This window comes from Triticum dicoccoides, chromosome 3B, assembly GCF_002162155.2.
Source record: "Triticum dicoccoides isolate Atlit2015 ecotype Zavitan chromosome 3B, WEW_v2.0, whole genome shotgun sequence".
NCBI classification, from domain to species: Eukaryota; Viridiplantae; Streptophyta; class Magnoliopsida; order Poales; family Poaceae; genus Triticum; species Triticum dicoccoides.
In genome coordinates, this window is record NC_041385.1 from 851,567,146 (window position 1) to 851,594,075 (window position 26,930).

At 48.6% G+C, this 26,930-nt stretch overlaps 2 protein-coding genes and 1 non-coding gene across 3 annotated transcripts; all 3 read right to left on the reverse strand.

Annotated features, from left to right (window-relative positions):
• Window positions 1–275: 275 nt before the first annotated feature.
• Window positions 276–349, reverse strand: TRNAR-UCG. Its single transcript has one exon. It is a non-coding gene; the product is annotated as a tRNA-Arg (tRNA).
• A 2,066-nt stretch (window positions 350–2,415) lies between these two features.
• Window positions 2,416–3,684, reverse strand: LOC119278950 (protein SODIUM POTASSIUM ROOT DEFECTIVE 1-like). Its single transcript, XM_037560349.1, has one exon. It carries the CDS (start codon window positions 3,590–3,592, stop codon window positions 2,648–2,650), a length of 945 nt encoding a protein of 314 aa, XP_037416246.1. The 5' UTR covers window positions 3,593–3,684; the 3' UTR covers window positions 2,416–2,647.
• A 13,089-nt stretch (window positions 3,685–16,773) lies between these two features.
• On the reverse strand, window positions 16,774–18,105 carry LOC119278951 (protein SODIUM POTASSIUM ROOT DEFECTIVE 3-like). The gene has a single exon (XM_037560350.1). It carries the CDS (start codon window positions 18,015–18,017, stop codon window positions 17,094–17,096), a length of 924 nt encoding a protein of 307 aa, XP_037416247.1. The 5' UTR covers window positions 18,018–18,105; the 3' UTR covers window positions 16,774–17,093.
• Between the last annotated feature and the right edge of the window lie 8,825 nt (window positions 18,106–26,930).

A 26,930-nucleotide genomic window follows, 5' to 3' on the forward strand; every position in this document is an offset into this window, starting at 1 on the left:
GTAGAATTTTAGGTACCCTATTGAAATTGTACAGTTTCATGGGAGCAATTATTTTTACACCGGAGTTTGTAATACGGTGTGAGGTGGAGATGTGGATTCACTGAACGGTGGTGATCTGAGGGACACCCTTGAGACTGGAGGACTGGTCAGGAAGAAGTGTTCGCTGGGACGGCGCTCTGTTTGCCTATGATGTGAAGTTTCTGAATGTTCTACCTGAAGTTTCTGAATTTTCGGCCGGACATACTCTGAAGAAAAGTTTGTGATAGAAAAAAAAACGACCACAGTGGGAGTCGAACCCACGACCTTCTGATCCGAAGTCAGACGCGCTAATCCACTGCGCTATGCGGTCATGATGTCAGCTGTACGTTCAAAGTCAATAAGTGCACAGAAATGTTTTTAGAAGTCTAATGGTTTTAGCGATCCCAAATGAGATATCTGAAACAAGAACGTACTGCTCCGGATCATAATCGTTCAAATACACATACACATGTCAAAGTGCAAATTCAGAATGCAAAAAGGGAACGAACAGTGCATTCTGAGGTCGATGCACAGCTTGCAAGAGGAAGAGTCCAAAGCATACATTTTGCTTGATATGCAGCACTCGTGGGCCAGGCTAACCCACCGGTTAGCTAACACAATTAACAAGCTTAGGCCGGCGGTTAGGTAGCAGTGTAATTTTTAGTGGTGTCTTTTGCTCTGTCAATTTTTATATATGTACCTCGAGCTGCTGATCGATCGATGGGTCCATGGATGGAGCTTTCCGAGTGATGGAGCTGTGTACGTGGTACCAGTGTAGTTTAGAGCAAACTAAAGTAGCCCGGTGTGCAAGTAGTAGTATATTTTTGGGCATGGACCTACTACCTGTATTGCCTTGATTTCCCTGATCCATCCATCTTATCGTATCAATTAATCATGACACCTCCACCCAAATCCACCAAAAATATCCTAGCTAGATAAATCCCTGTGAAAGGGAAACAAGTTTGTTTTTCTATATCACAGTAAGTTTTATAGATATTACGTTGACGTCGAATTGTTTTGAAGTTGTGGCCGTAAAATTCCATGGGATTCCGTATTAGCCTGATCGTATTTTGTTTATGTTAACACATGGAATTAGACTTTCTTCTTCTTGCTGCTCTTGAGGTACTGCATGGCTAGTGATGATTTAAATCATCTTTGAGGGTTTAGGTGTCTTGGCTTCTGCACCATGCAGCTGCTAGTGATCGATGGAGAGAATAATATATATACATATATATATCAAAAAATGTGATACATCTTATCTTTGCGGTTGATCAATCCATTCATCTAGAAAAATGTCCACAGGAGCAGAAATGCAGAATCAAAACATGAATGCACCACTCTCCAATAAATAAACAATGAAAAACATGCCAACACCAGGATAAGTTCGAAAACTCATGAAATTTGTTGGCAACTTGAATATGGCAAGTGGTTAGCAAATATACATTTGAACCGTAAGTTGTTAATCAATTGGTGTCTTTTGGCTTTTGCTATGTCTGTATTAGGTAGGAAACCGTGCGGAAGCTACTCATGGATGGAGCTTCCTGACCGACGAGTGTTGTTGTTTTCTGTACATTGGCAATCGCTTTGACAGCAAGGTAGTCATGTAGAGCCCCTCTCAGTGTGCATATACTACTACGTACAGTACTATCCAAAGGAGTAGTATATATATTTTGGTTTCGGACCTACTTTAGGCTTTGATTTTGCTGGTCGATGGATCGATCTTATCGTATCAATCATGACACCTCCACCCAACCCAACCAAAATCAATTAAGAAGCACGAATGAATTCCCTGCCGATCTCTCCGATAGGGAAATAAGTTGTTTTTCTCAATAATATATGCAAAGTTGACGTTGAATTAAGCTTGGTGGCCATGAAATTCTACGAATTCGTCATTTGTTTACTGGTACCTACCTTTGTCGTCAACTTGGAAGAAGAATTTCGTCCTTCACTGCCGCACGTCGATGTGCATGGCTAGCTAATGACGTGTCTTTGCTTTTTCGAGAAAGATGAGGTGTATGTGATAGTGGTGAGAAAGAACTCTGAGAAAGAGGATACTTATATAAGCATAATCCAAAACCAAAAATGTCATCTTAATCTGAGAAAGAGGATAGTTATCTTAATCTGTGGTCGATCGATCGGTCTCACTCCCAGCGGAACAGAATCAGAGCAGCTAGCACGGCTCTCCACTAAACAATTACAGTATAAGCAGGACGGCACCACCAGGATATGTTCGATTCTACACTTTCTTCCCCCACTCACCTTTAAGTTTCCCTTTTGTTTTCTCTCGATATTTTGGTTGCGTTCCTCCCTACGCGTGGCTGAATGCACCATCTAGCAGTAGTACTCGTATGCAGTATGTTTCGAAATTCAGACAAGAAAGCAGAGCAAGGTAAAAAATAAGTAGCAGTAGTAGTACTAGGAACTGTGGTACTCCAGTAATATATCTCAATTCAGAGTACAAGCATATGGGTGCACATGCATGCCAAGACAAGGAGCTTCAATGCCGTTTCTTTTCAAGGAAAAAAAAAGGAAGAAAATATGGAGCTATTGGCAGCCGTCCATCTCGCTCGTGGTTCTACTACGTACTTCGATCAAGTGATCCGCCATGGACGACCACTGGTTGGCGCGTTCAGAAGGAAGCTGAGGCCCGCGGGGGGCACGGCGTCGACGGCCAGAACTGGGCGGGCTTGACCTTGGAGACGCTGGTGAGCACCCCCAGCGGCGTCACGTCGCCGACCACCGTCACCTTCTTGCTCGGGATGTCGATGTCGAACGACGTCACGCCCTCCATCTTGGCGAGGTGCTTCTTCACCTTGCCCGCGCACCCCTTGCAGTGCAGCGACACCCGAAGCACAACCACCTGCGTCGTCCTCGCCGCCGCCGTCGTCGAGGACGACCGCGCCAGCGCCGCCGGCTTGTGCTGCTCCTCTTCTTGGACGGCCGTGATCTCCGACGACGACGAAGCAGAGGAGGACGTCCCCGACGACGAAGACTCTGCTTGGTGCCCAGTCGACGGCGGCGCCTCCTTGACAAAGGGAACCGGCAGGGAGCCGTCGACCGGGAACGCGTCGATGAAGGACGGCGGGTTCGGCTTCCCTTCGCCACCAGGGAACGCGTCGATGAAGGACGGCGGCGGAGGCGGCGGCAGCGCGAGGACGTCGAGGTCGTCGGACTGCAGGCGGGAGGAGTTGAGGAGGAACCTGGAGGAGGTGGCCGGGCTCACCAGCCTCTTCTCTGAAGATCTACTGCCACTGATACCGGCAGCAGCAGCGGTGGTGCTCTTCTTCTTCTTCTTGCTGCCGTGGCCGTGCTGCTGCTGCTGCTTGGGGTCGTCGGAGGACGCCGAGTCTTTGGTGGTGCTACTGGTGCTTGGCCTGGGCGGCTTGGAGGCGGAGGAGCGGTGCGGGTCGCGGAGGCGCGGCGAGTGGCGGTCGATGGCCCGGCCGCTGCTGCCGACGACGGCGCCGGTGCCAGTGGAGGCGATGATGTTGGTGGCGTCGGCGGAGGTGCAGGAGATGGAGATGGTGGGCAGGCCCAGCCGCTTGTGCACGCCCTTGAGAAGCAGAGACGCCATGGAACGAAGCAAGATGGCCGGTCTCTGGGTTGGGTTGGTGGTGCTGGTGCACAATGAGATGAAATGAATGATGATTCTCTTCTTCTCCGCGAGAAAGGAGCTTTTAAACTTGGGGCTTTGGAAGGAAGGAAGGAAGCGGCCAAAGCAAAAGCCAAAACCGCTGCCAACGAGTGTGCTCTGCTTCTTGGGTTGACGTGGGGCATGTACGTGGCGCAACTGCCGGTCCACGTGTGCGTGTAGCTCCAGCATATGCATGCATTTTTTTTAAAAAAAAGGTTATCCCGACCTCTGGGATTCATGCATTTTTTTTTAAAAAAAAGGTTATCCCGGCCTCTGGGATTGATAATGCTCGCATAGAGCTAAAAACATAGAAACGGATAGCCACAACCGACAAAATAAAGATAAATAGGTGACGAAACACCTATCCTATTACACGACCGTCATACAAATCGGTTAAAGATAGTCCTAACGGATAGACCGAGTAGCCATATGCTCCCTAGCATTCATGTGAGTGAGTAGCACATATGGATAAATGCAGTGGAGCATATGCATGCATGCTACGATCCAGCTGGACAGTTTCGGACCGTAGTGAGTGAGTGAGTCAGTGAGTGTGCTACTGGCCACTAGCTTCACCTACCGAGTGTACCTACCAGCCGGACAAGACCAGCAGACAGAGCTGTGCATCTGCATGCATACTGCTCACTGACATCATCAGTCGGCAGATACATGTCCTTTCTGGAATCAGCCCGTTACTTGGCGTAATTACCTCGATCGATCGTGTAATCAGCAGCAGGAGGGTCTAATCTGTACTTGCCGTAAATTTTGTTGATTAACGCGAACAAGCTCTGAAGCTGTCTGCACTAGTTTAAAGGCGACGCAGCTGAGATGGCATACACAAAGAGAGATTCGCTAAATCAGCAGAGAGATGAATTGATGCCCAAAACTAGCCGCTGCGACGGATCCCCAAAACTACCTTCAGTGTCAATGTTGTGTACTGCACATGTTCGTCACTAACCTTCAGTGTCAATGTTATGTATGGCATCCGATGTTCATGTTCAGATACGGCTGTTTGTATCATTGTATGTACTCTCCCGTGTTAAAATAAGTATCGTTAATTTAGTATAACTGTAAAGTTTAGTGTAGAATAATATCCGGGACTGCTTACCCTTCACTGTAAGCCTGAAAATTTAAGAAAATTGTGTGAATTGATTTCCTCAGGTTCGTACGTTCCTACTCCCTTCGTTTGGAATTACTTATCGTAGAAATGGATGTATCTAGATGTAGATACATCCATTTTCGAGACAAGTAATTCCGAACGGAGGGAGTACCAAGCAATTCAAACACAATTAGCACACTGCACACGCACACAAAGCCAAAGGAAGAGGCCCTGGAATAAAGACACACGTAGAGAGACCGAGAGCGAGACATCGATTTGTGCAGCTTCGTCGGGTTACTCCTCATCGCCATCCGTCCATCGATCAAAATCGTACAGAACAAGTCAGTCAGAAGAAGAATAGGAAGAAAGGGACCCGAATATATTCGACATTTGCTACAACAGCCGCCACTCCTTCTTCCTCCGTAGTCGGCCGGGAGAAGGAGAAAAGGACCTGAGAGGAGCACGATCAACTTTCCTCGTCGTCTGCTGTAAGAAACAACTACACATGTCATCATGTCACTGTCCGCCTTTTATTTTGTTGACATTTACACACGACCAGCGAGGAAGCAACGCAACGATCGATTTGGTGCAGATCACTCTTATATATTGACCGACTCACTGCTGTTGACTGGTTTGTCTAACGTTTTCGTTTTGTGAAATGCATGGATTGCATATTTGATTGTACCACTACAAATTGCGGCACTACTCATTAGTCGTCGTCGTAGTTGGTGTTCCGTTATTTTCATACTACTGAATAACTATTACAACTAATCATGACTTGTACCAAGCTCCATCGAACTTGCATTGCTTTTAACATTTCTTTTATTGAAAGGTGCCAAAAGGAAAGCTCGCATGAAACAAAGAAAAGTCGCACTAAACATGAACCACGTGTAATGCCGAGCTAGATGCATGCGTACCTGAAAATAGGCAGCGGCGGGAGACGGCTAGAAAGGAAGAATACACCAACAAATTCCAACGAAAGGTGAATTTATAGTGTTGCGATACATATATGTAGGTAGAACATGCTAAGCATAGTTGGCTGGCACAATGGTCTAATTGATACCTTAATTTGTGCGCCGCAACTAGCCGCTTCTTGTCCAATATGGAAGATAATAAGCCAATTACTGCATCAGTACCTAGGCCAATTTGGGCCACTTAATTAACTTTCTGGTGTAATCATGGCCGGCGGGCATGCATCCTCGTCCGGAGAAGCTGCACTGAAACAATGACACGCAGACGCAGGTGTACTGTCTCCTTAATTTCTGCATCTTTTGTGGACTAGTATAGCCTTTCCAGATGCAACTTTTTGAAAAGAAATTTTGATTAAGAGGGTGCTTGATACGTTTTAGTCCCGTGACTAAAAGCAGTGGGACTAAAACTTGCTAGCTAGCCTCATCCATGCTTGGATACAAATACTACTAAAGAGACTAAAATCAAGTTAATGAGCATTTATTATCCTTCAAACCCTCCAATCCAGAACTCATCTGTGTTAAAGAAGAGGAGTTAAATGAGGAGAGAGGGACTAATTCACATTTTAGTAGGGGTACCCCTGACTAAAAAATTTAGTCTCAAGACTAGTTTTAGCCCCTCTTTAGTTAGGGGTGCTTGGAACTTTAGTCTCTTAAAGAGACTATTTTTAGTCAGACTAAAATAAGTCCCTTGGATCCAAGCACCCTCTAACTTATATCTTCATGAGAAGCTGAAATTGGTTCAGAAGGTAAGTAAATTAAAGTGACTCATTATCATACGGAGAATGTTGAGAGAAGGGGTGGTGGTAAGAAAAGTGAAACATAAAACCTTACATTCTTTTTAGCTAGATATATAGATATAGATATAAAGAAGAGATTTTTTTTCCCTTGCATTTGTTGTGCTGCCAAAGTGTGCTTTCCTTACATTGTCAGATGGTGTTTATTCTTGACAATCTACTCACTACCAATTAGTACTGGCAGTATCGAATAATATTTTGGCTGCACTACGGAAACAACCATTAAAATCATTTACATCCAAAATGAAAACTGAAATATCTTCAGCACCATTTGGGTTATACATATTTTAAAATTCATCATCAAATAACCTTTGTAAACGGTACACCGAGATTAGAGTACATGTGTTATTCAGCGGACCCTTCCATTTTATAAGTATGTTAGGCACAATAAAAAGTTCTGCTATGGGAGTATCCTTGGTGCATGCAGTCCTAGTTCGATTAGTCAACTGAGAAACGGGCACGGGTATGCAAAGCATCCTGGAAAAACCCAGCGCGTTTCTAAAAAGCAAGCTATCACTCCTATCTCTTTTCGTGTGGTGATGAACCCTTCAGGAACATTTTTATGGAAGGAGCTTTTTCTCTCGCGTGTGTATGCATGTTTGTTTGGTCCACACACACACCACGCGGCATGTATACGTTTGGTAGAGGGAGCCACGACCACAATGGGCTCGAATAGAATCTGATGCTTCCTACCGGGGGCACTTTCTTTCATTATTGGTTTTGTCATACAATGTGCGCACTGCTTTTCCGTTTTCTTAAAGAAAACGTGCACATTGCTTTCTGAAATTATCTGGAGAGTTGGAGGGCACCTCATTGCTTTATTTTTATTTAATTTAACTCCTAATTAGTTTTTATTTTGCGGGGATCTCCTAGCTAGTTATGGATTGGTCGTCTTTTACAGGCATGTGGTTTCATTCATCCGATTTGAAAAACTGAAAACAACACGGGGAACAAAGAGCCCTTGTAAAACTAAGTGTTACTTCCATAGTTCCATTGATCCTCTCCGCCCTATTGATGGCGGAGAGGGCAGACGCCACGTCTCAATAGCACATCGTGGCAGTTAATGGCAATAGACCACGTGCCAACTTTCTGCTGCCATTAACGCAACGTTTTCCTGCCTCTCGCCACCTTTCTTGACACATTTCACCGGCCGGCGCCCGCGTCTATAAGAAGACCGTCGCCATGACCAAATTGCTCATCCTCTTTCCCTGCTCCATGCACTTCCATCGCAATTACCATGGCTGAATAGTTCACCTCCACTATGACTAAATAGCTCATCCTATTTACCCACAACCTCCACATCCCTTCCCATTGCCATTGCGTAATAGCTCACCGTGGCTATGCCTCTTTGCCTTCATAAGCGGCCATATTGGATGCCTATCTCGGAGGAGATTTCCACGAAGCAGGATCCCATCGACTTCTTGTGAGGTTATCCGTATCGGAATCCGAAAACTTGTGGCATCAGGTATGATTCTCATTGCGGCTTCAACCTGATCCTGCATCGCCAGTAGGGAGCTCACCCACATAGCTCTCTTGGGACACCACCTGCTCCCCTGCTGCATCGCGTAATGGAGCCTGTCAATGTTAAAACCGGCGGATCTCGGATAGGGGGTCTCGAACTGTGCGTCTAGGCGGATGGTAACAGGAGACAAGGGACACGATGTTTTACCCAGGTTTGGGCCCTCTTGATGAAGGTAAAACCCTACGTCCTGCTTGATTGATATTGATGATGTGGGTATTACAAGAGTAGATCTACCACGAGATCAAGAAGGCTAAACCCTAGAAGCTAGCCTATGGTATGATTGTTGTTATTGTCGTCGTCCTACGGACTAAAACCATCCGGTTTATATAGACACCGGAGAGGGCTAGGGTTACACAGAGTCGGTTACAATGGTAGGAGATCTACATATCTGCATCGCCAAGCTTGTCTTCCACGCCAAGGAAAGTCCCATCCGGACACAGGACGAAGTCTCCAATCTTGTATCTTCATAGTCTTGGAGTCCGGCCGATGATGATAGTTCGGCTATCCGGACACCCCCTAGTCCAGGACTCCCTCAGTAGCCCCTGAACCAGGCTTCAATGACGATGAGTCCGGCGCGTATATTGTCTTCGACATTGCAAGGCGGGTTCCTTCTCCGAATAATCTGTAGAAGATTGTGAACACCAGGATAGTGTCCGGCTCTGCAAAATAAATTCCACATTCCACCGTAGAGAGAATAATATTTACACAAATTCAATCTGCTGACTTATTTCGTGGCGCGATGTCACACCACAACCAAGCCTTTACTTGAATAGTTTTTATTATACCACCTTAGCGCTTTTAGCGAAGCGGTTTCCTTGGCACGTCTTGTCGAAGCAGAGATCGTGCTCCCCTTATTCCGGGATTCTCATCAATACGGACGTGGGTAACCCAACCGCGCCATTGATTGCGGCGCTTGGGAGAAAAACGAGTTTTACCAGGCCGGTGGGGACGCATAGTTTCGTCTGCCCATATATAAGGGGATAAGGATCCACCTTTTTACCTGCGCCTTCTTCCTCCTTTGCTTATCCATCTCCGCGCACTCGAGCTCCAGCGCCCAAGTCCGCACATCTCGCCTCGACCTTCTCCAGCCATGTCCGGAGCGGGAGGCAAGTGGATGGCCTCCTCCGTTACGGAGGGGCACATCGAGAGGCTGCGCGGCGCCGGATACCTGTCCAGCGACATCGCGCACCGGCTCCCCAACAAGGGGCAGCTCATCCCTAGCCCCAGGCCCCATGAGAGGGTGGTATTCCTTCCCCATTTCCTCCGCGGACTGGGCTTCCCACTTCACCCTTTGTCCGGGGGCTCATGTTATACTACGGCCTGGATTTCCATGATCTGGCCCCAAATTTCATCCTCAACATCTCGGTGTTTATCGTCGTGTGCGAGGCTTTCCTCTGCATCCAGCCCCACTTCGGCTTGTGGCTCAAGATCTTCAATGTCAAGCCGAAGGTCGTGAAGGGGAATCAAGCGGAATGCGGAGGCGCCATGGTGGGCAAGATACCCAACGTTACTTGGCTCGAGGGCGCCTTCGTGGAAACCATCAAGGGGTGGCAATCGGGGTGGTTCTACATCACCGAGCCGCATGACCCTAAATGGGTAGCGGCCCCCGAATTCAGATCTGGCATCCCCACATAGCTCACCTCTTGGAAGGAGAGTGGCCTGACTTGGGGCGATTCGGAGGAGCTGACCGGACTCCAAGACTGTATCCAGAAGCTGGTGGACAAGAAGCTCAAGCTTGTCAACGTCGTCCAGGTCATGCTCATCCGCCGGATCCTCCCGTGCCAACAACGGGCCTTTAAACTGTGGGAGTTCGATCCGGCTCAGCACCGAACCTTGAGCGGGCTCTTCGACACTAGGTACGAAGATGCCTGGAAGGTGCTTTTTAAGGGCGTTGAGGCCCCCGCATCCGCTACCGAAGATCGCGGATTCCGCTCGCAGCGTCAGGCTGACGAGGTAAATGATTTTACCCTTTACGGGATACTTGTTTTTCATAGTTTGACTCTATGCGGGATCTAAACTCCCTTTCCTTTGACAGGACTGGCTGAAGAAGGCCGAGCAGACTAACTGTCCGGCCCCCTTGCCAGAAGACCCAGTGGATGGCCACATGGCGGGGCTGTTGGTTCCGGCACCCCATGTGGTGCCGGAGAAGAAGGCCAAGAAGGTGTCCGATGACTCCGAGGCGGACTCCTCCCCCGAGGATGAGGAGAAGAAGAAAAGGGCCTCTCCCCCAGCGGGGGGAGGGAAGAAAAGGAGGACCTCCCCAACGAGGGAGGCCGAAGGGTCCAAGAAGGGAAGAACTCTTCCCCCGGACTGTTCTGCCAACGCCGGTGACGACGACGAGGATTGGCCTCCGAGGGCCAAGCCCCTGGCGAGATCGTAAGTATCCGGACTCCCGAATGACTTCATAATTTTTCTTTTTGCCACTTGGTGTCTTTCTAACGCCGCATACAACCCTGCAGTCGGCCCAAGGACGATCTTCCCGCTTCGTCGAGCGGGTCCTTGGGTTCGTCGGATGTGAACAGCACTTCACTTCCAACCGCCTATTCTCCCCGCGACGCTGACAACGTCGAGGTGGGATCCCAGAGAGGGACCCATCCGGAGGAGGAGGACCCGGAGGTAGCACAGGGCGACCTCCCGGACTTCGTGCCGGACTCCGCACCGGAACCTGCAGTGGTTCTGGAGTCCGGCAGGCGGCCCCTTCGCAAGAAGGGCAAGACCGTGGCGCCGGCGGCCTCCGTCCAACTGGAGGCGCCGGATAACTTGCTGGAGGCGCTCAACGGCGCTTCCATCGAGGAGGAACACCGCACTGTCATGAGTGCGGTGATTCAGAAGGTCCAGCTCACCAAAAGCGGGCTGACCGAAGCCTGCAGCAGCCTTCTATCAGGCTTTGAGGTAAGAATGTTAATATATGTAAAATAGTACCGCATAGACAGTAGCCCCTGATGCTCGGTTCGGTGTTCGGAAAGAAAAGCCGGACTGAGGATCTAAAAAGATGTACGCAGGAGTCATAAAAAATATGTCGATATGGGATTGCAAGCTACCCTGCTGATCTCTGCCGCCGCAAGTGCGGAGGTCAATGCTTTGAAGCAAAACCTCGAGCGGTCCGAGAACGAGCTTGGCCGTGCCAAGAAGCAACTCGAGGACAAAGAAGGTGAGTAGAACCTTATTAAAGTTGTACCTTACAGAAAAGGATTTGGTTGCAAAAAGAATGACAAGGATAATGTGGGTATTGCAGGGGCCACAAACGAGGTGGCGACCCTGAAGGAGGCAGTGTCCGTGGCCGAACGTAATGCGGCCGCGGAGCGCGCCGAGCGAGAGAAGCAGGAGGCGCGGGTGGCGGAGGTACGGCAAGAGCTCGAGGCTCTCGTGGAAAAACATGAGAGTTTGGAGCGTGACTCGAAGACTCGAGAGTCCGAGCTTGCATCGGCTCTTGAGAGTGCCAAGCCGCTAAGGCCGAAGCCTACAAGGCCCTCCAGGAAATCGAGGCGTTGAAGAAAATAGCGTCGGGTAAAGCATTTTTCATGCAAAGCAAGCATGTGGATGTGTATTACGTGTTACTTACCCGAATTCGGAGCTCTCCAGGAGCGTTCGCAGATCTGCCCCGCAGCGTGTCCGATGTTGCCGCTTTCTACAAGGCCGAGGGAGGGAGCTCGACAGAGAAGGTCTTCTGGTCTCAGTATGCTGAGGCCGGACATCAGGTTCCCCTTAGCGACCAGCTGAAGCAGCTGGTCGAGCTCCACAAGGTGGCCGAACAGGCCATGAAGGGCCTCATAGTTCGGCTGTGGCCCAATGAGGCCATGCCTGGGAGCTACTTCGGCCCGGTGCGGCAGCTGGTGGATGCGTGTCCATGGGTTGAGGTCATCAAGCGATCCGCCTGTATTGAAGGTGCCCGTTGGACCCTTGCCCGTGCTAAGGTGCACTGGGGCAAGATGGATGCTGAGAAGCTTGTGACGGACGCGCCACCGCCGGGCAAGGAGTATCGCACGCCCGAGATGTATTATAAGAGTGTCCTGAAGGGTGCCCGCACTATTGCGGGTGAGTGCTCCAATAATGTAATATTTGAGTAAACTCGCATTTTGTTATCCTGTGTGCAGAAAACTTTGTTCATATGCGCTAAGCAACGCTTGTTGATTTAAAATATTACCTTCTGTGCGGCTGTTTATCAAATCTGAGAGATGGCAAGTCGTCGGCTTCGGCCCCCATGCCACGAGTGCTGGGTGTTCGGTATAAATTTGAGCACTCTTGTTCCCATATTTGGGTCCATCTAGGGAGGCGCTCAACACGACGGACTAGGCAACCAGACTTATAATGCTTGAACACTCTCACTTAGCCATAGAATTCTATAATTTTAAATTTCGGCGAAGCCCCTAGTGTTCGGAAGGACGAATTCGGGGCACTATCCACGCCTGGGCCGGACAGAGCCGGTTCCTCGCTCTAAGCGGCATAAGTCTTTAGGGACTCGAAAAAACCTCTCGAACAGCGACCGGCTCTCGCCTCATCATGACGGTCAGTTTTAGCTTTCTCCACTGAGGCGTTAACCCAGCTCAACTGGGGCGCAATCGTAGTGGTTCTCCCAGTGCTACCTTAGCCGATACAACGGAACGTAAGGTACCAAAACATGGGAGCCGGGCAAACCCAACTATTGACCCAAGACATGATTCGAAGCTGATGCATATAATGCTATAAGTTCAGAGTGCCGCACTTGTGAAAGTGTTCGGACTTACCACACCATGATGTGGGGAACATAAGCCCCTGGTGTTTTTAGCCGTACCAAAGTGTACGGATGCAACATGTCGTAAATGAACATATGTATAAGAAAGAAATGCAATTATAAGCAAAAAGGTGCTGCATTATTTTATTCAAGAAGTACTGCTATGAATGCAGAATGATACAAATAGTGCGATAAGCAAGGGACGGGACTGTTAAACATGTCCCCCTCCAGGGGTAGGCTGCGGAGTGGTGTATAAAGCAGATTAAATTCTTGTAAGGGAGACCACCTGGATATTCGTCACAGCCTTTCTCCTTCCCTGGTTGTTGCATCGTGAGTTCGGCCGGTCTACTGCCGGACAGGGCCTCTGGTAAACGTAGTCCTGTGGGTAAGGAAAAAAAGAAAAAAAGAAATGACACACTTAGGAGCCCCTGATGTGGTTGAGCCGCATTCTGGGCCTGTCGTGGTCGTGCCCCTTCTCCTATGCCCATGGTATCTCCAGAGCGTAATGATGTACGCGAAGGACCAGTCTTGCAATCTTGCGAGGGCTGGGGTTTGGGTCGCATTGCTACGCGTGCTCGGAACGCGCCAGGTGGTCTTGTTGTAGGTTACTGCGGGCGCGTTTGACTGTGTCCGGTCGCTTAACGGCCGGACTCGAGAATTGCCTTAAGAGGCTACATTGTACTTCTGCTGCGAGAGCCGCTGTATGTTCCTCCGTTCGGAGGGAGCGCTCGGTGTTTCCGTTGACCGTGATGACTCCTCGAGGGCCTGCCATCTTGAGCTTGAGGTATGCGTAGTGCGGCTCTGCGTTGAACTTTGCAAACGCGGTCCGTCCGAGCAGAGCATGATAGCCGCTGCGGAACGGAATTATGTCGAAGATTAATTCCTCGCTTCGGAAGTTATCCGGGGATCCGAAGACCACTTCCAGTGTGACTGAGCCCGTACAATTGGCCTCTACACTTGGTATGACACCTTTGAAGGTCGTCTTTGTGGGTTTAATCCTTGAGGGGTCTATGCCCATCTTGCGCACTGTGTCCTGATAAAGCAGGTTCGTGCTGCTGCCGCCGCCCATCAGGACTCTGGTGAGGTGAAATCCATCGACGATTGGGTCTAAAACCAATGCGGCGAATCCTCAGTGGCGGATGCTGGTGGGGTGGTCCCTTCGATCAAAAGTGATCGAGCAGGAGGACCATGGGTTGAACTTCAGGGCGACTGGCTCCATCGCGTATACGTCCCTGAGTGCACGCTTCCGCTCCCTCTTGGGTATGTGGGTTGCGTATATCATATTCACCGTCCACACTTATGGGGGGAAACCCTTCTGTCCTCTGTTGTTCGGCGGTCGGGTCTCTTCTTCGTCATCGCTATGCAGCCCCTTGTCATTGTTTTCGGCGATTAGCTTGCCTGCCTGCTTGAATACCCAACAGTTCCTGTTGGTGTGGTTGGCTGGCTTTTCGGGGGTGTCGTGTATCTGGCACGAGCGATCGAGTATTCGGTCCAAATTGGACGGACCCGTAGTAGTTCTTTTGAATGGCTTCTTCCGCTAACCGGGTTTCGAGCCTCTGAATCCGGCGTTGACTGTCGTATCCTCATTATTGTCGCCGTTAATGCGGCGTTTATTCTTGTTGCGACGTGACCTGCCATTGCGATCCTTGGTATCCGGACTGCCGAAATTTTTGCTGAGGTTGTTGCTGCGAGCTAGGCAGCTGTCCTCTCCCGCACAAAAGCGGGTCATGAGTGATGTGAGGGCTGCCATGGATTTCGGCTTTTCCTGTCCCAGGTGCCGGGCAAGCCACTCGTCGCGGATGTTATGTTTGAAGGCTGCGAGGGCCTCCGCATCCGGACAGTCGATGATTTGATTTTTCTTAGTTAAGAACCGTGTCCAGAATTGTCTGACTGATTCGTCTGGCTGCTGAATTATGTGGCTTAGGTCGTCAGCGTCTGGTGGTCGCACATACGTGCCATGGAAGTTATCAAGGAATGCGGCTTCCAGGTCCTCCCAACATCCAATTGATTCTGCTGGCAAGCTGTTAAGCCAATGCCGAGCTGGTCCTTTAAGCTTGAGTGGGAGGCATTTGATGGCGTGAAGATCGTCACCGCGGGCCATGTGGATATGAAGGAGATAGTCTTTGATCCAAACCGCGGGGTCTGTTGTGCCGTCATAGGATTCGATATTCATGGGTTTAAACCCTTCGGAGATTTGATGATCCATAACTTCGTCTGTGAAGCATAGTGGGTGTGCGGCGCCTCTGTATTGGGCTATATCGCGACGAAGCTCCAACGAGCTTTGTCTATTGTGTTCGGCCCGGCCGGACTTACTGTGTCCGGCGCGACGGTTGTCGTCACGTATCATGGGGCGCCCAGGCGATCCGTAGATCGACCTTGATTGTCTTGCCTTATCCTCCAATATATCTCGCAAGTCCGGAGCATTCCCCTATGGCCTTGTGCTGCTCGAGCGGTGCCGGGGTACGGTTATAGTGAAGGGCCTAGAGGCCTCTCTGTCGCGGCCACGAGGTGGCCGGTCAGCCGTATTGTGCTCTGGTGATGCAGGTTTATATGCCTCCTCCTCTAATCAGGGGAGCAACTTGCGTTTGGGGTAGCTTTTGGAGGGGCGTTCGAGCTCATGCTCTTCGGCCGCCAGGACTTCTGTCCATCTGTCGGCTAGCAGATCCTGATCAGCTCTAAGCTGTTGCTGCTTTTTCTTGAGGCTGTTTGCCGTGGCCATAAGCCTGCTGTCTGTGTCAAAACCGGCGGATCTCGGATAGGGGTCCCGAACTGTGCGTTTAGGCGGATGGTAATAGGAGACAAGGGACACGATGTTTTACCCAGGTTCGGGCCCTCTTGATGGAGGTAAAACCCTACGTCCTGCTTGATTAATATTGATGATGTGTGTTACAAGAGGGGATCTACCACGAGATCAAGGAGGCTAAACCCTAGAAACTAGCCTATGGTATGATTGTTGTTCGTCCTATGGACTAAAGTCATCCGGTTTATATAGACACCGGAGAGGGCTAGGGTTACACAAAGTCGGTTACAATGGTAGGAGATCTACATATCCGTATCGCCAAGTTTGCCTTCCACGCCAAGGAAAGTCCCATCCGAACACGGGACGAAGTCTTCAATCTTATATTTTTATAGTCTTGGAGTCCGGCCGATGATGATAGTTCGGCTATCCGGACACCCCCTAGTCCAGGACTCCCTCACTAGGTCTGTATGTGATTATAGATACGAAAAAACATTACAACATACGACTACTAATTGTGCAGCACTCTTTGGAGTAGCTAACTAAATAGGAAACATGCTAGCTATCTAGGCCGGCGGTTAGTGTTGTTTTTTGTTATGTTTGTAGCGAAGTAGGAAACCGTGCGGAAGCTGCCGATGGATTGATGGATGGATGTATTGTTGTTGTTTTCTCTTTGGAGTACTATCTTATGAGTCGCTTTGACAGCAAGGTACTCCGTAGTTTAGAGCAGAGGAGCTTTTCGCGCGTGCATATACAACTATGCAAAGAAGGATTGCATATATATTTTTCGGGTTCTGAGTTTTTGACCTATCTTATCTGGGCTTGATTTTCCTGGTCGATGGACTCATCTTATATCATATCAGTCATGACCCCTCCACCCAAACCAACCAAAATCTGTTAACAAGAATGAACTCCCTATCGATCTCTGTGACAGGGAAACAAGTTGATTTCTTTAGCTGATGAGAGTAATATATGAAGAATGTTGACGTCCAAGCTTCCAATTGCTCTTTCACTGCTGCTGATGTACTACTACACGGCGGCTAATGATGGATATCAATCAACTTAAGAGGGATGAATATCTTGGCTTTTGCACTTGTGCTGCTGCTAGTGGTCGATGGAGAATAATAAGATATGTATAATCCAAAGAAAAATGTGATACTCGTAGTCATCTTTGTGAGACCCATCCATGTCGTCCACCGGAGTAGAATCAAAATGTTAGTACTAAACAATGACAAAATAAGTTCGATTCTACACTTTCTTCTCCACTCAACTTTAATTTCCCCCTTTGTTTTCTCTCGAATCTCCATTTTTTTTTTTGCGAGTATTTATGAATCTCGATGTTTTGGGTGCACGATCGATTACACAAGTTATATGCTTTGTATCGAAATTCAGACGAGAAAGCAGGCAAAGGTAAACAAAATATCAGTACAGTAACTGTAGCATATCACTACAGTAAATGTAGAAAATTCAGTGCCGTTTCTTTTCTTTCAATGAAAAAGAAAGGATGAAAGATAGAGCTGCAGCTAGCCTGACGTACGTACGTTGATGTCTAGCTATGCTCTGCTAATCATCATGCTGTGATTCAGAGAGAGCGGAGATCGCCGGCGCGTTCAGAAGGACGCGGAGGCGCGGGGCGGTTGCGGCGGCGACGGCCAGAACTGCGCGGGTTTGACCTTGGAGACGCTGGTGAGCACGCCCAGCGGCGTCACGTCGCCGACCACCGTCACCTTCTTGCTCGGGATGTCGATGTCGAACGACGTCACGCCCTCCATCTTGGCGAGGTGCTTCTTCACCTTGCCCGCGCACCCCTTGCAGTGCAGCGACACCCTCAAAACCACCACCTGCGTCGTTCTTCTCTCCGTGGTCGTGGACGACCGCGCCAGCACCGCCGCCTTCTGCTGCTCCTCTTCTTCTTGGAGGGCTGTGATCTCCGACGACGACGAAGCAGAGGAGGAGGACGAGGAGGTCTCTGCTTGCTGTACCGGCGACGGTGCCTCCTTCGCGAAGGAAAGAGGGAGCGAGGCGTTGCCGGGGGGGAACGCGTCGATGAAGGACGGCGGCTTCCCTTCGCCGCCGGGGAACACGTCGATGAACGACGGCGGCGGCGGCGGGGCAAGTGCGAGGACGTCGAGGTCGTCGGACTGCAGCCGGGAGGAGTTGAGGAGGAACCTGGACGACGTCGCCGGGCTTACCAGCCTCTTCTCTGAAGATTTAGTCCCAGCAGGAGCGGTGGTGCTCTTGTTCTTCTTCTTCTTGTTGTTGCCGTGGCCGCGCTGCTGCTTGGAGTCGCCGGAGGACGCCGAGTCTTTGGCGCTGGCGCTGGTGCTTGGCCTTGGCGGCTTGGAGGTGGAGGAGCGGTGTGGGTCGCGGAGGCGGGGCGAGTGGCGGTCGAGGGCCCGGCCGCTGCTGCTGCCGACGCCGTTGGTGGTGGTGGTTGAGGCGATGATGTTGGTGGCCTCGGCGGAGGAGCAGGAGATGGAGATGGACGGCAGGCCCAGGCGCTTGTGCACGCCTTTGAGAAGCAGAGACGCCATGGACTGTAATGGAGCAAGATGGCCGGCCGGATTACTCTGCGTCTCTGGGTTGGGTTGGGGTTGGGTTGGGTTGGTGGTGCACAATGAAATGAAATGAACGACGATTCTCTTCTTCTTCGGCTTGTATTGTATTTGTATGTGCCCACTGCCGCTCGCGTGCTTCAACTTTGGAAGGAAGGGAGGGGCCAAAGCCAAATCCAAAACTGCCACGGAGTACTCTGCTTGTGTTGACGTGGGCCACTAGACACGTGGCACAACTTCTTGACCACGTGTGCACACCATGTCAGAGTAAAGCTAGAAGTCACTCAGGTTTGTGAGTGAGTCGGTCATTGAGCTACTGGCTACGGTCATTGAGCTACTGGCTTTTACTACTTCACCTACCTACCCACCAAATAACTGGACAAGATCAGCAAGGACTGCATGCATGTTGCACACTGACTGACTGCAGATGCATGTCGTGGAATCAGCCCGTTAGTAACTCGAGTCCGTGCACGACCAGCATCGATCGATCGATCACACGAGCGACTACGGAGTGTAATCGACAATGTCAGTAACCACAGGCACCATTTTGTCGTGTAACATGGCCGGACAAGTACTTCAGATTGGTTTGTCTGTTTTATATACTGATGTAATGTCAAAAATGTTCTTATATTATGAGACGGATGAAGTAGTTTGCTTATGGTATAGGTCAGAGATAAGATGATGCGGCCTGCCTAGAGATTCGATGAAGCTGCCGCTACGTGGTGCCAAGTCTGCACATGGGCCTGCTGAATCAAATCATGAAAACGAGCGTCTGAGACAGATAGATCATGCAGCAAAGCTCAGTGTACTACAGATGTTCGTCTATGAGCATAAATAAACATACCACTAGTACATATTAGAAGGCATCCGATGGTCAGATATGTAAACATATACTCCCTTAGTCCTGTGAAATCTGAAATGTTTATATACAGAAATTTTATGAAAAATTATGTAGTGGAGTAAAAATGTATTGAAAAGGTGCAAGCCACCATCTCTCTCTTTTTTAACTATCCTACCTAAATGATCTAAGTGCGTGTAAAAATTAAGGAGACCATGTGTAGAATGCTATTGGTCTTGATTACCATGTGATAAGAAAGAAGCATTTTTTTCTATTTTAATGTGCATTGGGAAGATATGTACACTCTTTTGTGGACAGAATTTAAAGCCAACGTACACTTTTCACCGTACGGAGGAAGTATGCAAGTATATTCTAGTGTCATAGTTGATCGTAGAATGGAATTAACATCCATCCGTTCGCAAGCCTTTACCATACAACTAGCACACTGCGCACGCAAGTAGAGTTAGAGTCAGAGGAAGAGATCGTTCGTCGAGTAAGATTGCGAAAGGAAGTGAACGATTTATATCGTTTCGCCATCGCCATAAACCAGTCGATCGAAATCATACACATACGTGGGAGTGGGAAGAAGAGAGGGACCCGAATAAATTCCAGACATTTGGACCCACAGCCGCCACCCTTTTATCTACTCTTTTTCCCTTTCCTTTCTTTCTCACTTGCTCTAGCTGAGAGTAGGAGAAGAGGACCTGAGAGCGGAGGAGTATTCATGTGTACCTTTCGATCGGCTAACTTCCTTCGTCTCTGCAGCAAGTAACAGCTACATAAACTGATCCGTGTCCAGCAGCTCTTAGTTTTTCTTTTTGACGTTTACAGCACCAGCAAAGAACCATGATAATCCTGTTTACCACTCTTAATTAAACTTTGTCTTATTGACGACCGACTCACTGGCTGGTCTCAACTCCACTGAGTGGTATGTCTAGCTAGTAGTAGCAGCATTTGGTTCATAGAAATTCGTGTGTTAATGTTTGATTACCCGTGTAATAATCAAATTGCTGCACAAGTCGTGAGTAGTTGGTGTTCCGTTATTGTCATGCTCAATTACTACCACTACTACTCATGACTTGTACCTAGCTAGCTCCATCAAACTAGCATTGCATGAGCTGCTAGCGTTTTCTTTTTTAATTTCCTTTTTTTATTAAAAGGAGCGAAAAGAAAAACATGACGAAGCTGAGAAAATACGCACTTAACATGAAACGTGAAATGCCTAACTAGATGCCTACGTACCCGAAATTAGGCAGCGGCGGGAGAGGGCTAAAAGGGAATGATTAATACACAAGTAGTAAGAAAATTCAAGGAAAGGTGAGTAGTGTAGCGTAGGCAGTAGATGTAGTATTTGGGCACAATGGTCAAAATGATCCCTTATTTTGTGCACCACAACTAGCCACTTCTTGGCCAATAATGGAAGAAAGGCCAATGACTGCACCAATACCTAGGCCAATTTGGGCAAGCTTAATTTATTTTTTTGGTGTAATCATGGCCGGCCAGCATGCATCCTCGTCCGGAGAAGCTGCACTGATGAAACAAAGTGTGCCTTCCTCCCACGGTCCCATGCAGATTAGTCTTAACAGTAGTAGTGGTGTTAGACATAGCCATAATTTTTTGAGAAATAATATTTTAACTGGACTACGAAAACATATACATCAAAACTAAAAACTGAAATATATTCAGCGGCATTTCGGTAATGCAATATTTTAAAATTTATCATCAAATATCCTTGTTCAGCGGCCCCTCGGGTGCTCCATTCTATAAGTTTCTTGCGCACAATAAAAGCTAATGCCCAAAGTCCTGATTTGGAGGCATCCATCGTACTTACCTCCAAAGGTGCAGGAATCCCCCTGAAATGGCTCGACCAATCTTTTTTTTTTCATGGGGGCTCGACTAATCTTGTTTAGTGCTAGTAGCACGTACCCTTGGTGCATTCAGTCCAAATTTGAGTAGTCAACTGAGAAACGGGCACGGGTGTCTTTCTGAAAAGCAAGCTATCACTCCTGTCTTTCTCCATCTCCTCTTTCCCTTTTTCTCTCACGCGTGTGTGTATGGCTTCTTTCGTTTGGGAACATATTTTTGGAAGGAGCTGCAGCTTTGTGGTCGACCGTGGCATGTATGCATTTGGTAGAGAAAACCACGGCGACGATGGGCTTGAATAGAATCCGATACTTCCTACCGCGGGGCTTTCTTTCTTTGCTTTCTCATGCAATGCGCATATTGCCTTTTTTTCTCAAAAAAGTGCACATTGTTTTCTGAAAATTTCTGGAGAGATGGAGGCGCCAAAATGCTTTATTTGTTTATTAATTTATTTAATCAAAATAACTCTCAGCTAGTTAACTTTTTGCGGGGTTCACTAGCTAGTTTATTGTTTGATCGTCTTTCACGCACATGTGGTTTCATTCAACTGATCTGAAACCCCAACAACAACACGGGCAACAATGACCCCTTGTAAAACTAACAGTTACTTTCACAGCTCTGCCCACAAAAAAACACACACTAAAAGTACACCGTACACCACCTTTCACTTGTCGATACTCATCCATTCTTACTACATTGTAGTACTAAGAAAAACATGACAAATGTTCCGATGACTGAGCTAGGTTGTGGTTGTGCTGCTCCATAATCCAAAACAAAGACATCACATCAATGGATCAGCCCAATCGAAACAGGTAGTTCTCAAGGACCACACAATTCAATTGTACTATCACAGTTCCCAAATGCCAACCGGCAATAATGCATCTTATTCTTGTTTCATTTTGGCAGGTAGGGTAATGATATTTTATTCTTTGTCAGTTATTATTACTCGACAAAGCAAAATGACGACACCTTGATTTCTCGTGCCTCCACAATCAAATGAAACTACACGTAGTATGTAACTAAACAATAATGGCGTCGTGCATTGGTTGCTTGGTCTACATGGGGTGGTGGTGAGGGGAGGAGGATGAGGTGCATGCACAGGCGTCGACGACTGGGGCTTTGAGCTCTGCAGGATTGGGAAGGGATCCTCGAGTCCGAAGGGGACCCTAACACTTTACTCGCCCCACCAAAGTCAACAATAATGATGGTGCAATGGACAAGCACCACCACTATCACCGCCACCATGACCACGGACCTCGATATGATCCTTAACCGAAGTCTCCGCATCTTTTGCATGGAGTATATGTATACGAACATATCGGATCGACGGGGAGAACTGCATCCCCTGTCCAGTTACTGGATCGTCGTGCATTGGTTGCTTGGTCTACGTGATGCGGTGGTGAGCGGGAGGAGGATGAAGCACATGCAACGGCGTCGGCGACGAGGGTTTTGGGATCGGCGGAATTGGGAGGGATCCTCCAGATGGAAAGGGAACTCTTGCATCTTTTGCATTGAGTATATGTTTGCAAACATATTGGATCGACGGGTGAGAACTGCATCCCCTCACTAGTTAGCCTGTTTAAGTAGTAGTACATCAAACAAAGTGAGCTCACAAGGATTGCCAGTTAAGTGGCATTTAATACAATCGATTCATGTCAATTGCAACCTCGTCAATTCCTACCACGCCAGGTAATCTGAAATGGACGGAGTTGTAATTAACCTCGTTAACTGCCACACTACTGGAACTTGACAAGACCAGCAGAATAGTGCACGCACGCTGCACACTGACTTCACCAGTCGGCAAGATATAGATCGACCGTAAAAACAAAATGTTGTTGTGTAATGCGGACAAGCTGTACGAGCTGGATCTGTCTGCTTAAACTAGTAATAGTATTTACTAATTTACAGCCAAGAGATTCGACGATGATAGATGGTGCCAAATCTGCACATGCGCTTGTGCTCGGACCTAGAGAGAGAGAGAGAGAGAGAGATTCACTCAACAGATCGAAGCATGCTCTGAATCCTGCGACAAATCATTTAGCTACTTCAGTGCCGATGCTGATAATATCACCACCGCACATCTTTGTCTCTCGCCATAAATAAATGTACATACATAGAATCCAATTTTCAGACATGTATGTACGTATAATGCAGTGTAGAATGAAATTACTCCCTCTTTCCATCTATATAGGGCCTAATGTCTTTTTCTAAGACCGCCTTTGACTATTGATAAGATTAATAGTATATAAGATGTATAATGTGAAAATTATATCATTGGGAGCTCCTTTCACATACGAATTTGACGGTATGCTTTGTGTAACTTGCATATCATATATTATTGCTCTAACATTTGGTCAAAGTTTGCCTCGAAAAACGCATTAGACACTGTATAGATGGAAGGAGGGAATAGGAACAACCAATCCCTCTGTCTTTCTCCTTAGGCATTTTTATGTTCATCTTCTTCATCCATAAGACCGTTGTGCTGTCGGCGGCCCCAACCTTCCCTTAAACATCCTCGGAAATAAGATTTCTCTGATGAGCCCGTACCCCTATTCAGTGGCGGAGCTAGGCAAAAGGTTTAGGGGGGCTAAATGCAAATCATGAAAATCTGAGGGGGTCAACAACTATTTTTCTCTAAATCTGTGCCTCTTTAGAAAGAATATCTTCACAAATATTTCAAAGTTGCCCGACATGAACATAGCTCCGCCATTGCCCCTATTCAAACCACTCATGCCTCGGATTGACCTCCACTTATGACGTCATCGTCAGCCGGTGCCGCTGTCTTTAGCCTGAAAGTTTCACCGGATTCGACTAATCGTGAAATAAATTCTCAGTTACCTGAGAAATATCAAGGCGGATGAATTGAGAAAAAGGGTCTCCCCCGCTTTATATTATAAAGCACCACATCCAGCATAAAACAACAGAAAGAAAAGAGCAAGAACGGTAAAGATACAAGACACCGGAAGAACTTCTAACTCGGCTAACCCGGTCCTGCCTACGACACGACAAAGACAGGGAAGTAACCCGCAGCCAGAGGAGGCCACGCACTGTCAACTCCACCGAGGCTCAAACACTGTCGGTCCACAAGCCATCTCTACCCCCGAAGAAGGCCCCCTGCCCTCTCGCCCCAGACCGTAGGGCGCCACGCCGTCGGCAGGTAAAGCCGCTCACCCGAGCGGAAGGCCGGACCAACATGCCGCCATGGAGAGGACGCAAGCACGGCCGACTCACCTCGCACCGCCACACCCATACTTCATCACCGCCGTAGCCCAGACCAACGTCGACCAAAAGAAGCTGAGCAGGAGCACCACTGAGGAAGACAAGCCTCCACCTACGAAGCCTCGACCACCCATCCGCCGACCAAAGGCGGCGCCTTCAAGAAGGACAACAACGCCAGAGCGCCATCACCACCCAACCGGAGAGTTTAGGCTTTCACCCAGGTCGCGGAGGAAGAGGGTGGGGGACGGACCTCGATGCCGCCCCAACTGGAGACGCCGGAGCGCCGCCGGCACCGTGGACGCAGCCGCAGACCAAGGGTTTCCCCTGGTCCAAACCCACCAACCCTTCATCCCCAACCAGCCACGAGCCCCGGGCACACGGATGCCCGGCTCGCAGACCGGCGAGGTAAGAAGAGGCGCAGGGGAGGAGGTCGTCGCCGTCAGATCCGCTCCAAGGGGCCAACGCAGAGACCCCAGAGCCAGCTCCGTGCCCGCCGCCAGCCCGCTGCCCATGCAGCCAGACACGGCGGCCTTCCTCATCAGCCCTGGCCACCCACCGCAGGGGAGTTGGTGCGCCACCCGGCAGCGGCCGCTGCCGCAGATCCGGCGCGACATGAGCAGGAGGCCCCGCTCGCGCCCGCGCAAGCCCCGCCACCACAGGGCCCTCCGCACAGCCGCCAAGCGCCAGTCCCACCGCCGCCGCCCGCCACCGCGCCTTCTGCCAGCGTTGCGCCACCACCTTTCCTCGTCGGCCCGCGCCAGCCCTTGACAATGCAGGGGAAGAAACGTCCCGCCGCCGCCGACGTAGAAGGGCTTCGCCCCTCTGCGCGAGCCGGCGGCGACGAGAGGGAAGGCGGGGTGGGAGGGGGGCCGAAGGTTGGCGGCTAGGGTTTCCCCTTCGCGTCACTCGCGGGAGTGACCGGGAGGGGTGGGAGGGGTCGCACCTATCTCTCCTCCAAGGCGGACGAATTCACCATCCATCCATAGTAAATCAGTCTAGAACGAAGTAGGTTAAATTCATACATACCTAAATCAAATACAACTAGTAGCCTCCTTTTTGAAAATAAATAAATAATACAACTAGTAGCACACTGCGCGCGCGCAAACACGCATAGAGCCAGAGGAAAGGTCCTTTGTGAAATAAGTCACATAGAGAGAGCGAGAGACAAATATCGACTTGTACATCTTCACCGGCCTATTGCTCGTCGCTATCCATGCACCGAAATTGTATACTCTAAGAAGAATAAGAAGAAAGGGACCAGAGGAATGGATTTGAGACATTTGGAACCACAGCCGCCACCCTTTGTTACTTACTTCCTTTCTTTCTCACAGTTTTATTAACGTGTATACTCTCGGAAGAGAAGAAAAGGACCCGATAGGAGCGTGCATGTACCTTTCGGCCAACTCAGCTTCTTTTACGGTAAAAAGTTATAGCTACAAAAATCGGGGTGAGCTTTTCAGTTTGTTCACATTTACACCTGCACCAGCGAAGAACCAACAAAAAAATTTATACAATTTTTTATACAAGCTACCAATTTTTTATACAAAAAGAAGCTTCTTGCATGAAGCTAAGAAAAGACGCACTAAACATGAAACCATATGTAACGCCGAGCTAGTTGCATACCTGAAATTAGGCAGCGGTAGCGGCGGGAGAAAAGAATGCACTAGAAATGTTTTGAAGTGTTGCGGTAGAACATGCTACGCACAGCTGGCACAATGGTCAAATCGATCCCTTAATTTGTGCACCACAACAAGCTCTACCTCTTGCCCAATATGGAGTAACTAGATAATAAGCCAACTACGGCACGAATACCTAGGCTAATTTGGGTACCTTTTTGACTTTCTGGTGTAATCATGGCCGGCCGGCATTCATCCTCGTCCGGAGAAGCTGCACTGAAAGTCTGAAACAATGGGGTACCGTCCTCTTAATTTGTGCACCAGGTAGTAGTATAGCCTTTCCATTCATCTTTATGTTTTTCTTTCCTTGCATTGCTCCATTCAGGCTAATATTTTCTTTATGAAATGCTATCTGGCGACCATTCCCCAGGAGGAAATCTCCAGCGAACGCCCTCATAGCCACAGGATCATTTTCTGATGGTGTCAGTTTTTTGGATGAAACTTAATACTCCACGAATGAGTACTATCTATCTAGCATATGTGCTTTGCTATGTGGACCTTTACATGTTGTATTTTACATATTAAATATGTTACAATAAAAGCTAGCGGCCAAACTTCTGGTTTGGAGGCATCGATAATACTACTAGTATCATGAATCCCTCTCAAACGACTCCAGTAATCTTGGTTAGTGCTAGTAGTCCGAACCCTTGGTGCATGTTGTGAAAATTCAAGTCTACTTAGAAACGTACACGCAATGATAAAGCATCAAGTTAAAACGAGCAAAATACGCATGAAAATCTCAGCGTCTTTCCAAAAGCAAAGCGATCACTCGCATCTTTCTCCATCTCCTTTTCCCCCTTTTCTCTCGCGTGTACATGTGTATGTGCTGCTTTGATTTTGATTCGTGTGGAGATGGATTGTTTGGAATATTTCTTTGGAAGGACTGGCCAGCTTTGTTTGATCGACACACACCGCGGCACATATACAAGCATAGTCGGCAGTGGATGTTTGGTAGAGGGAGCCACAACGACGATGGGCTCGAATAGAATCCGATGCTTCCTTCTGGGGGCTTTCTTTCTTGGTTTGTCATATATGCACATTGCCTTTTTGTTTTTTCTTGTGTGCTGGAGGCACCCACAATGCTTTATTTATTTATAATTCATCTCGACATGAATCTATTCGGCCCAATTGAAACAGGCATTTCCAATGCCCACACATTTCAACGGTATCGCAGTTCGGAAACACGGACACACGGTCATGCATCTTATTTTTGTTCTTTTTGCCAGGTAGGGTTAACAATATCTTATTCTTGGTTGACAATTATTACTCTACGAAGTAAGAAGGCAGCACCTTAAT

Bases quoted from the DNA above. Each gene is read 5' to 3' on its own strand.
- LOC119278950 (XM_037560349.1), bottom strand. From the start codon at position 3,592: ATGGCGTCTCTGCTTCTCAAGGGCGTGCACAAGCGGCTGGGCCTGCCC.
- LOC119278951 (XM_037560350.1), bottom strand. From the start codon at position 18,017: ATGGCGTCTCTGCTTCTCAAAGGCGTGCACAAGCGCCTGGGCCTGCCG.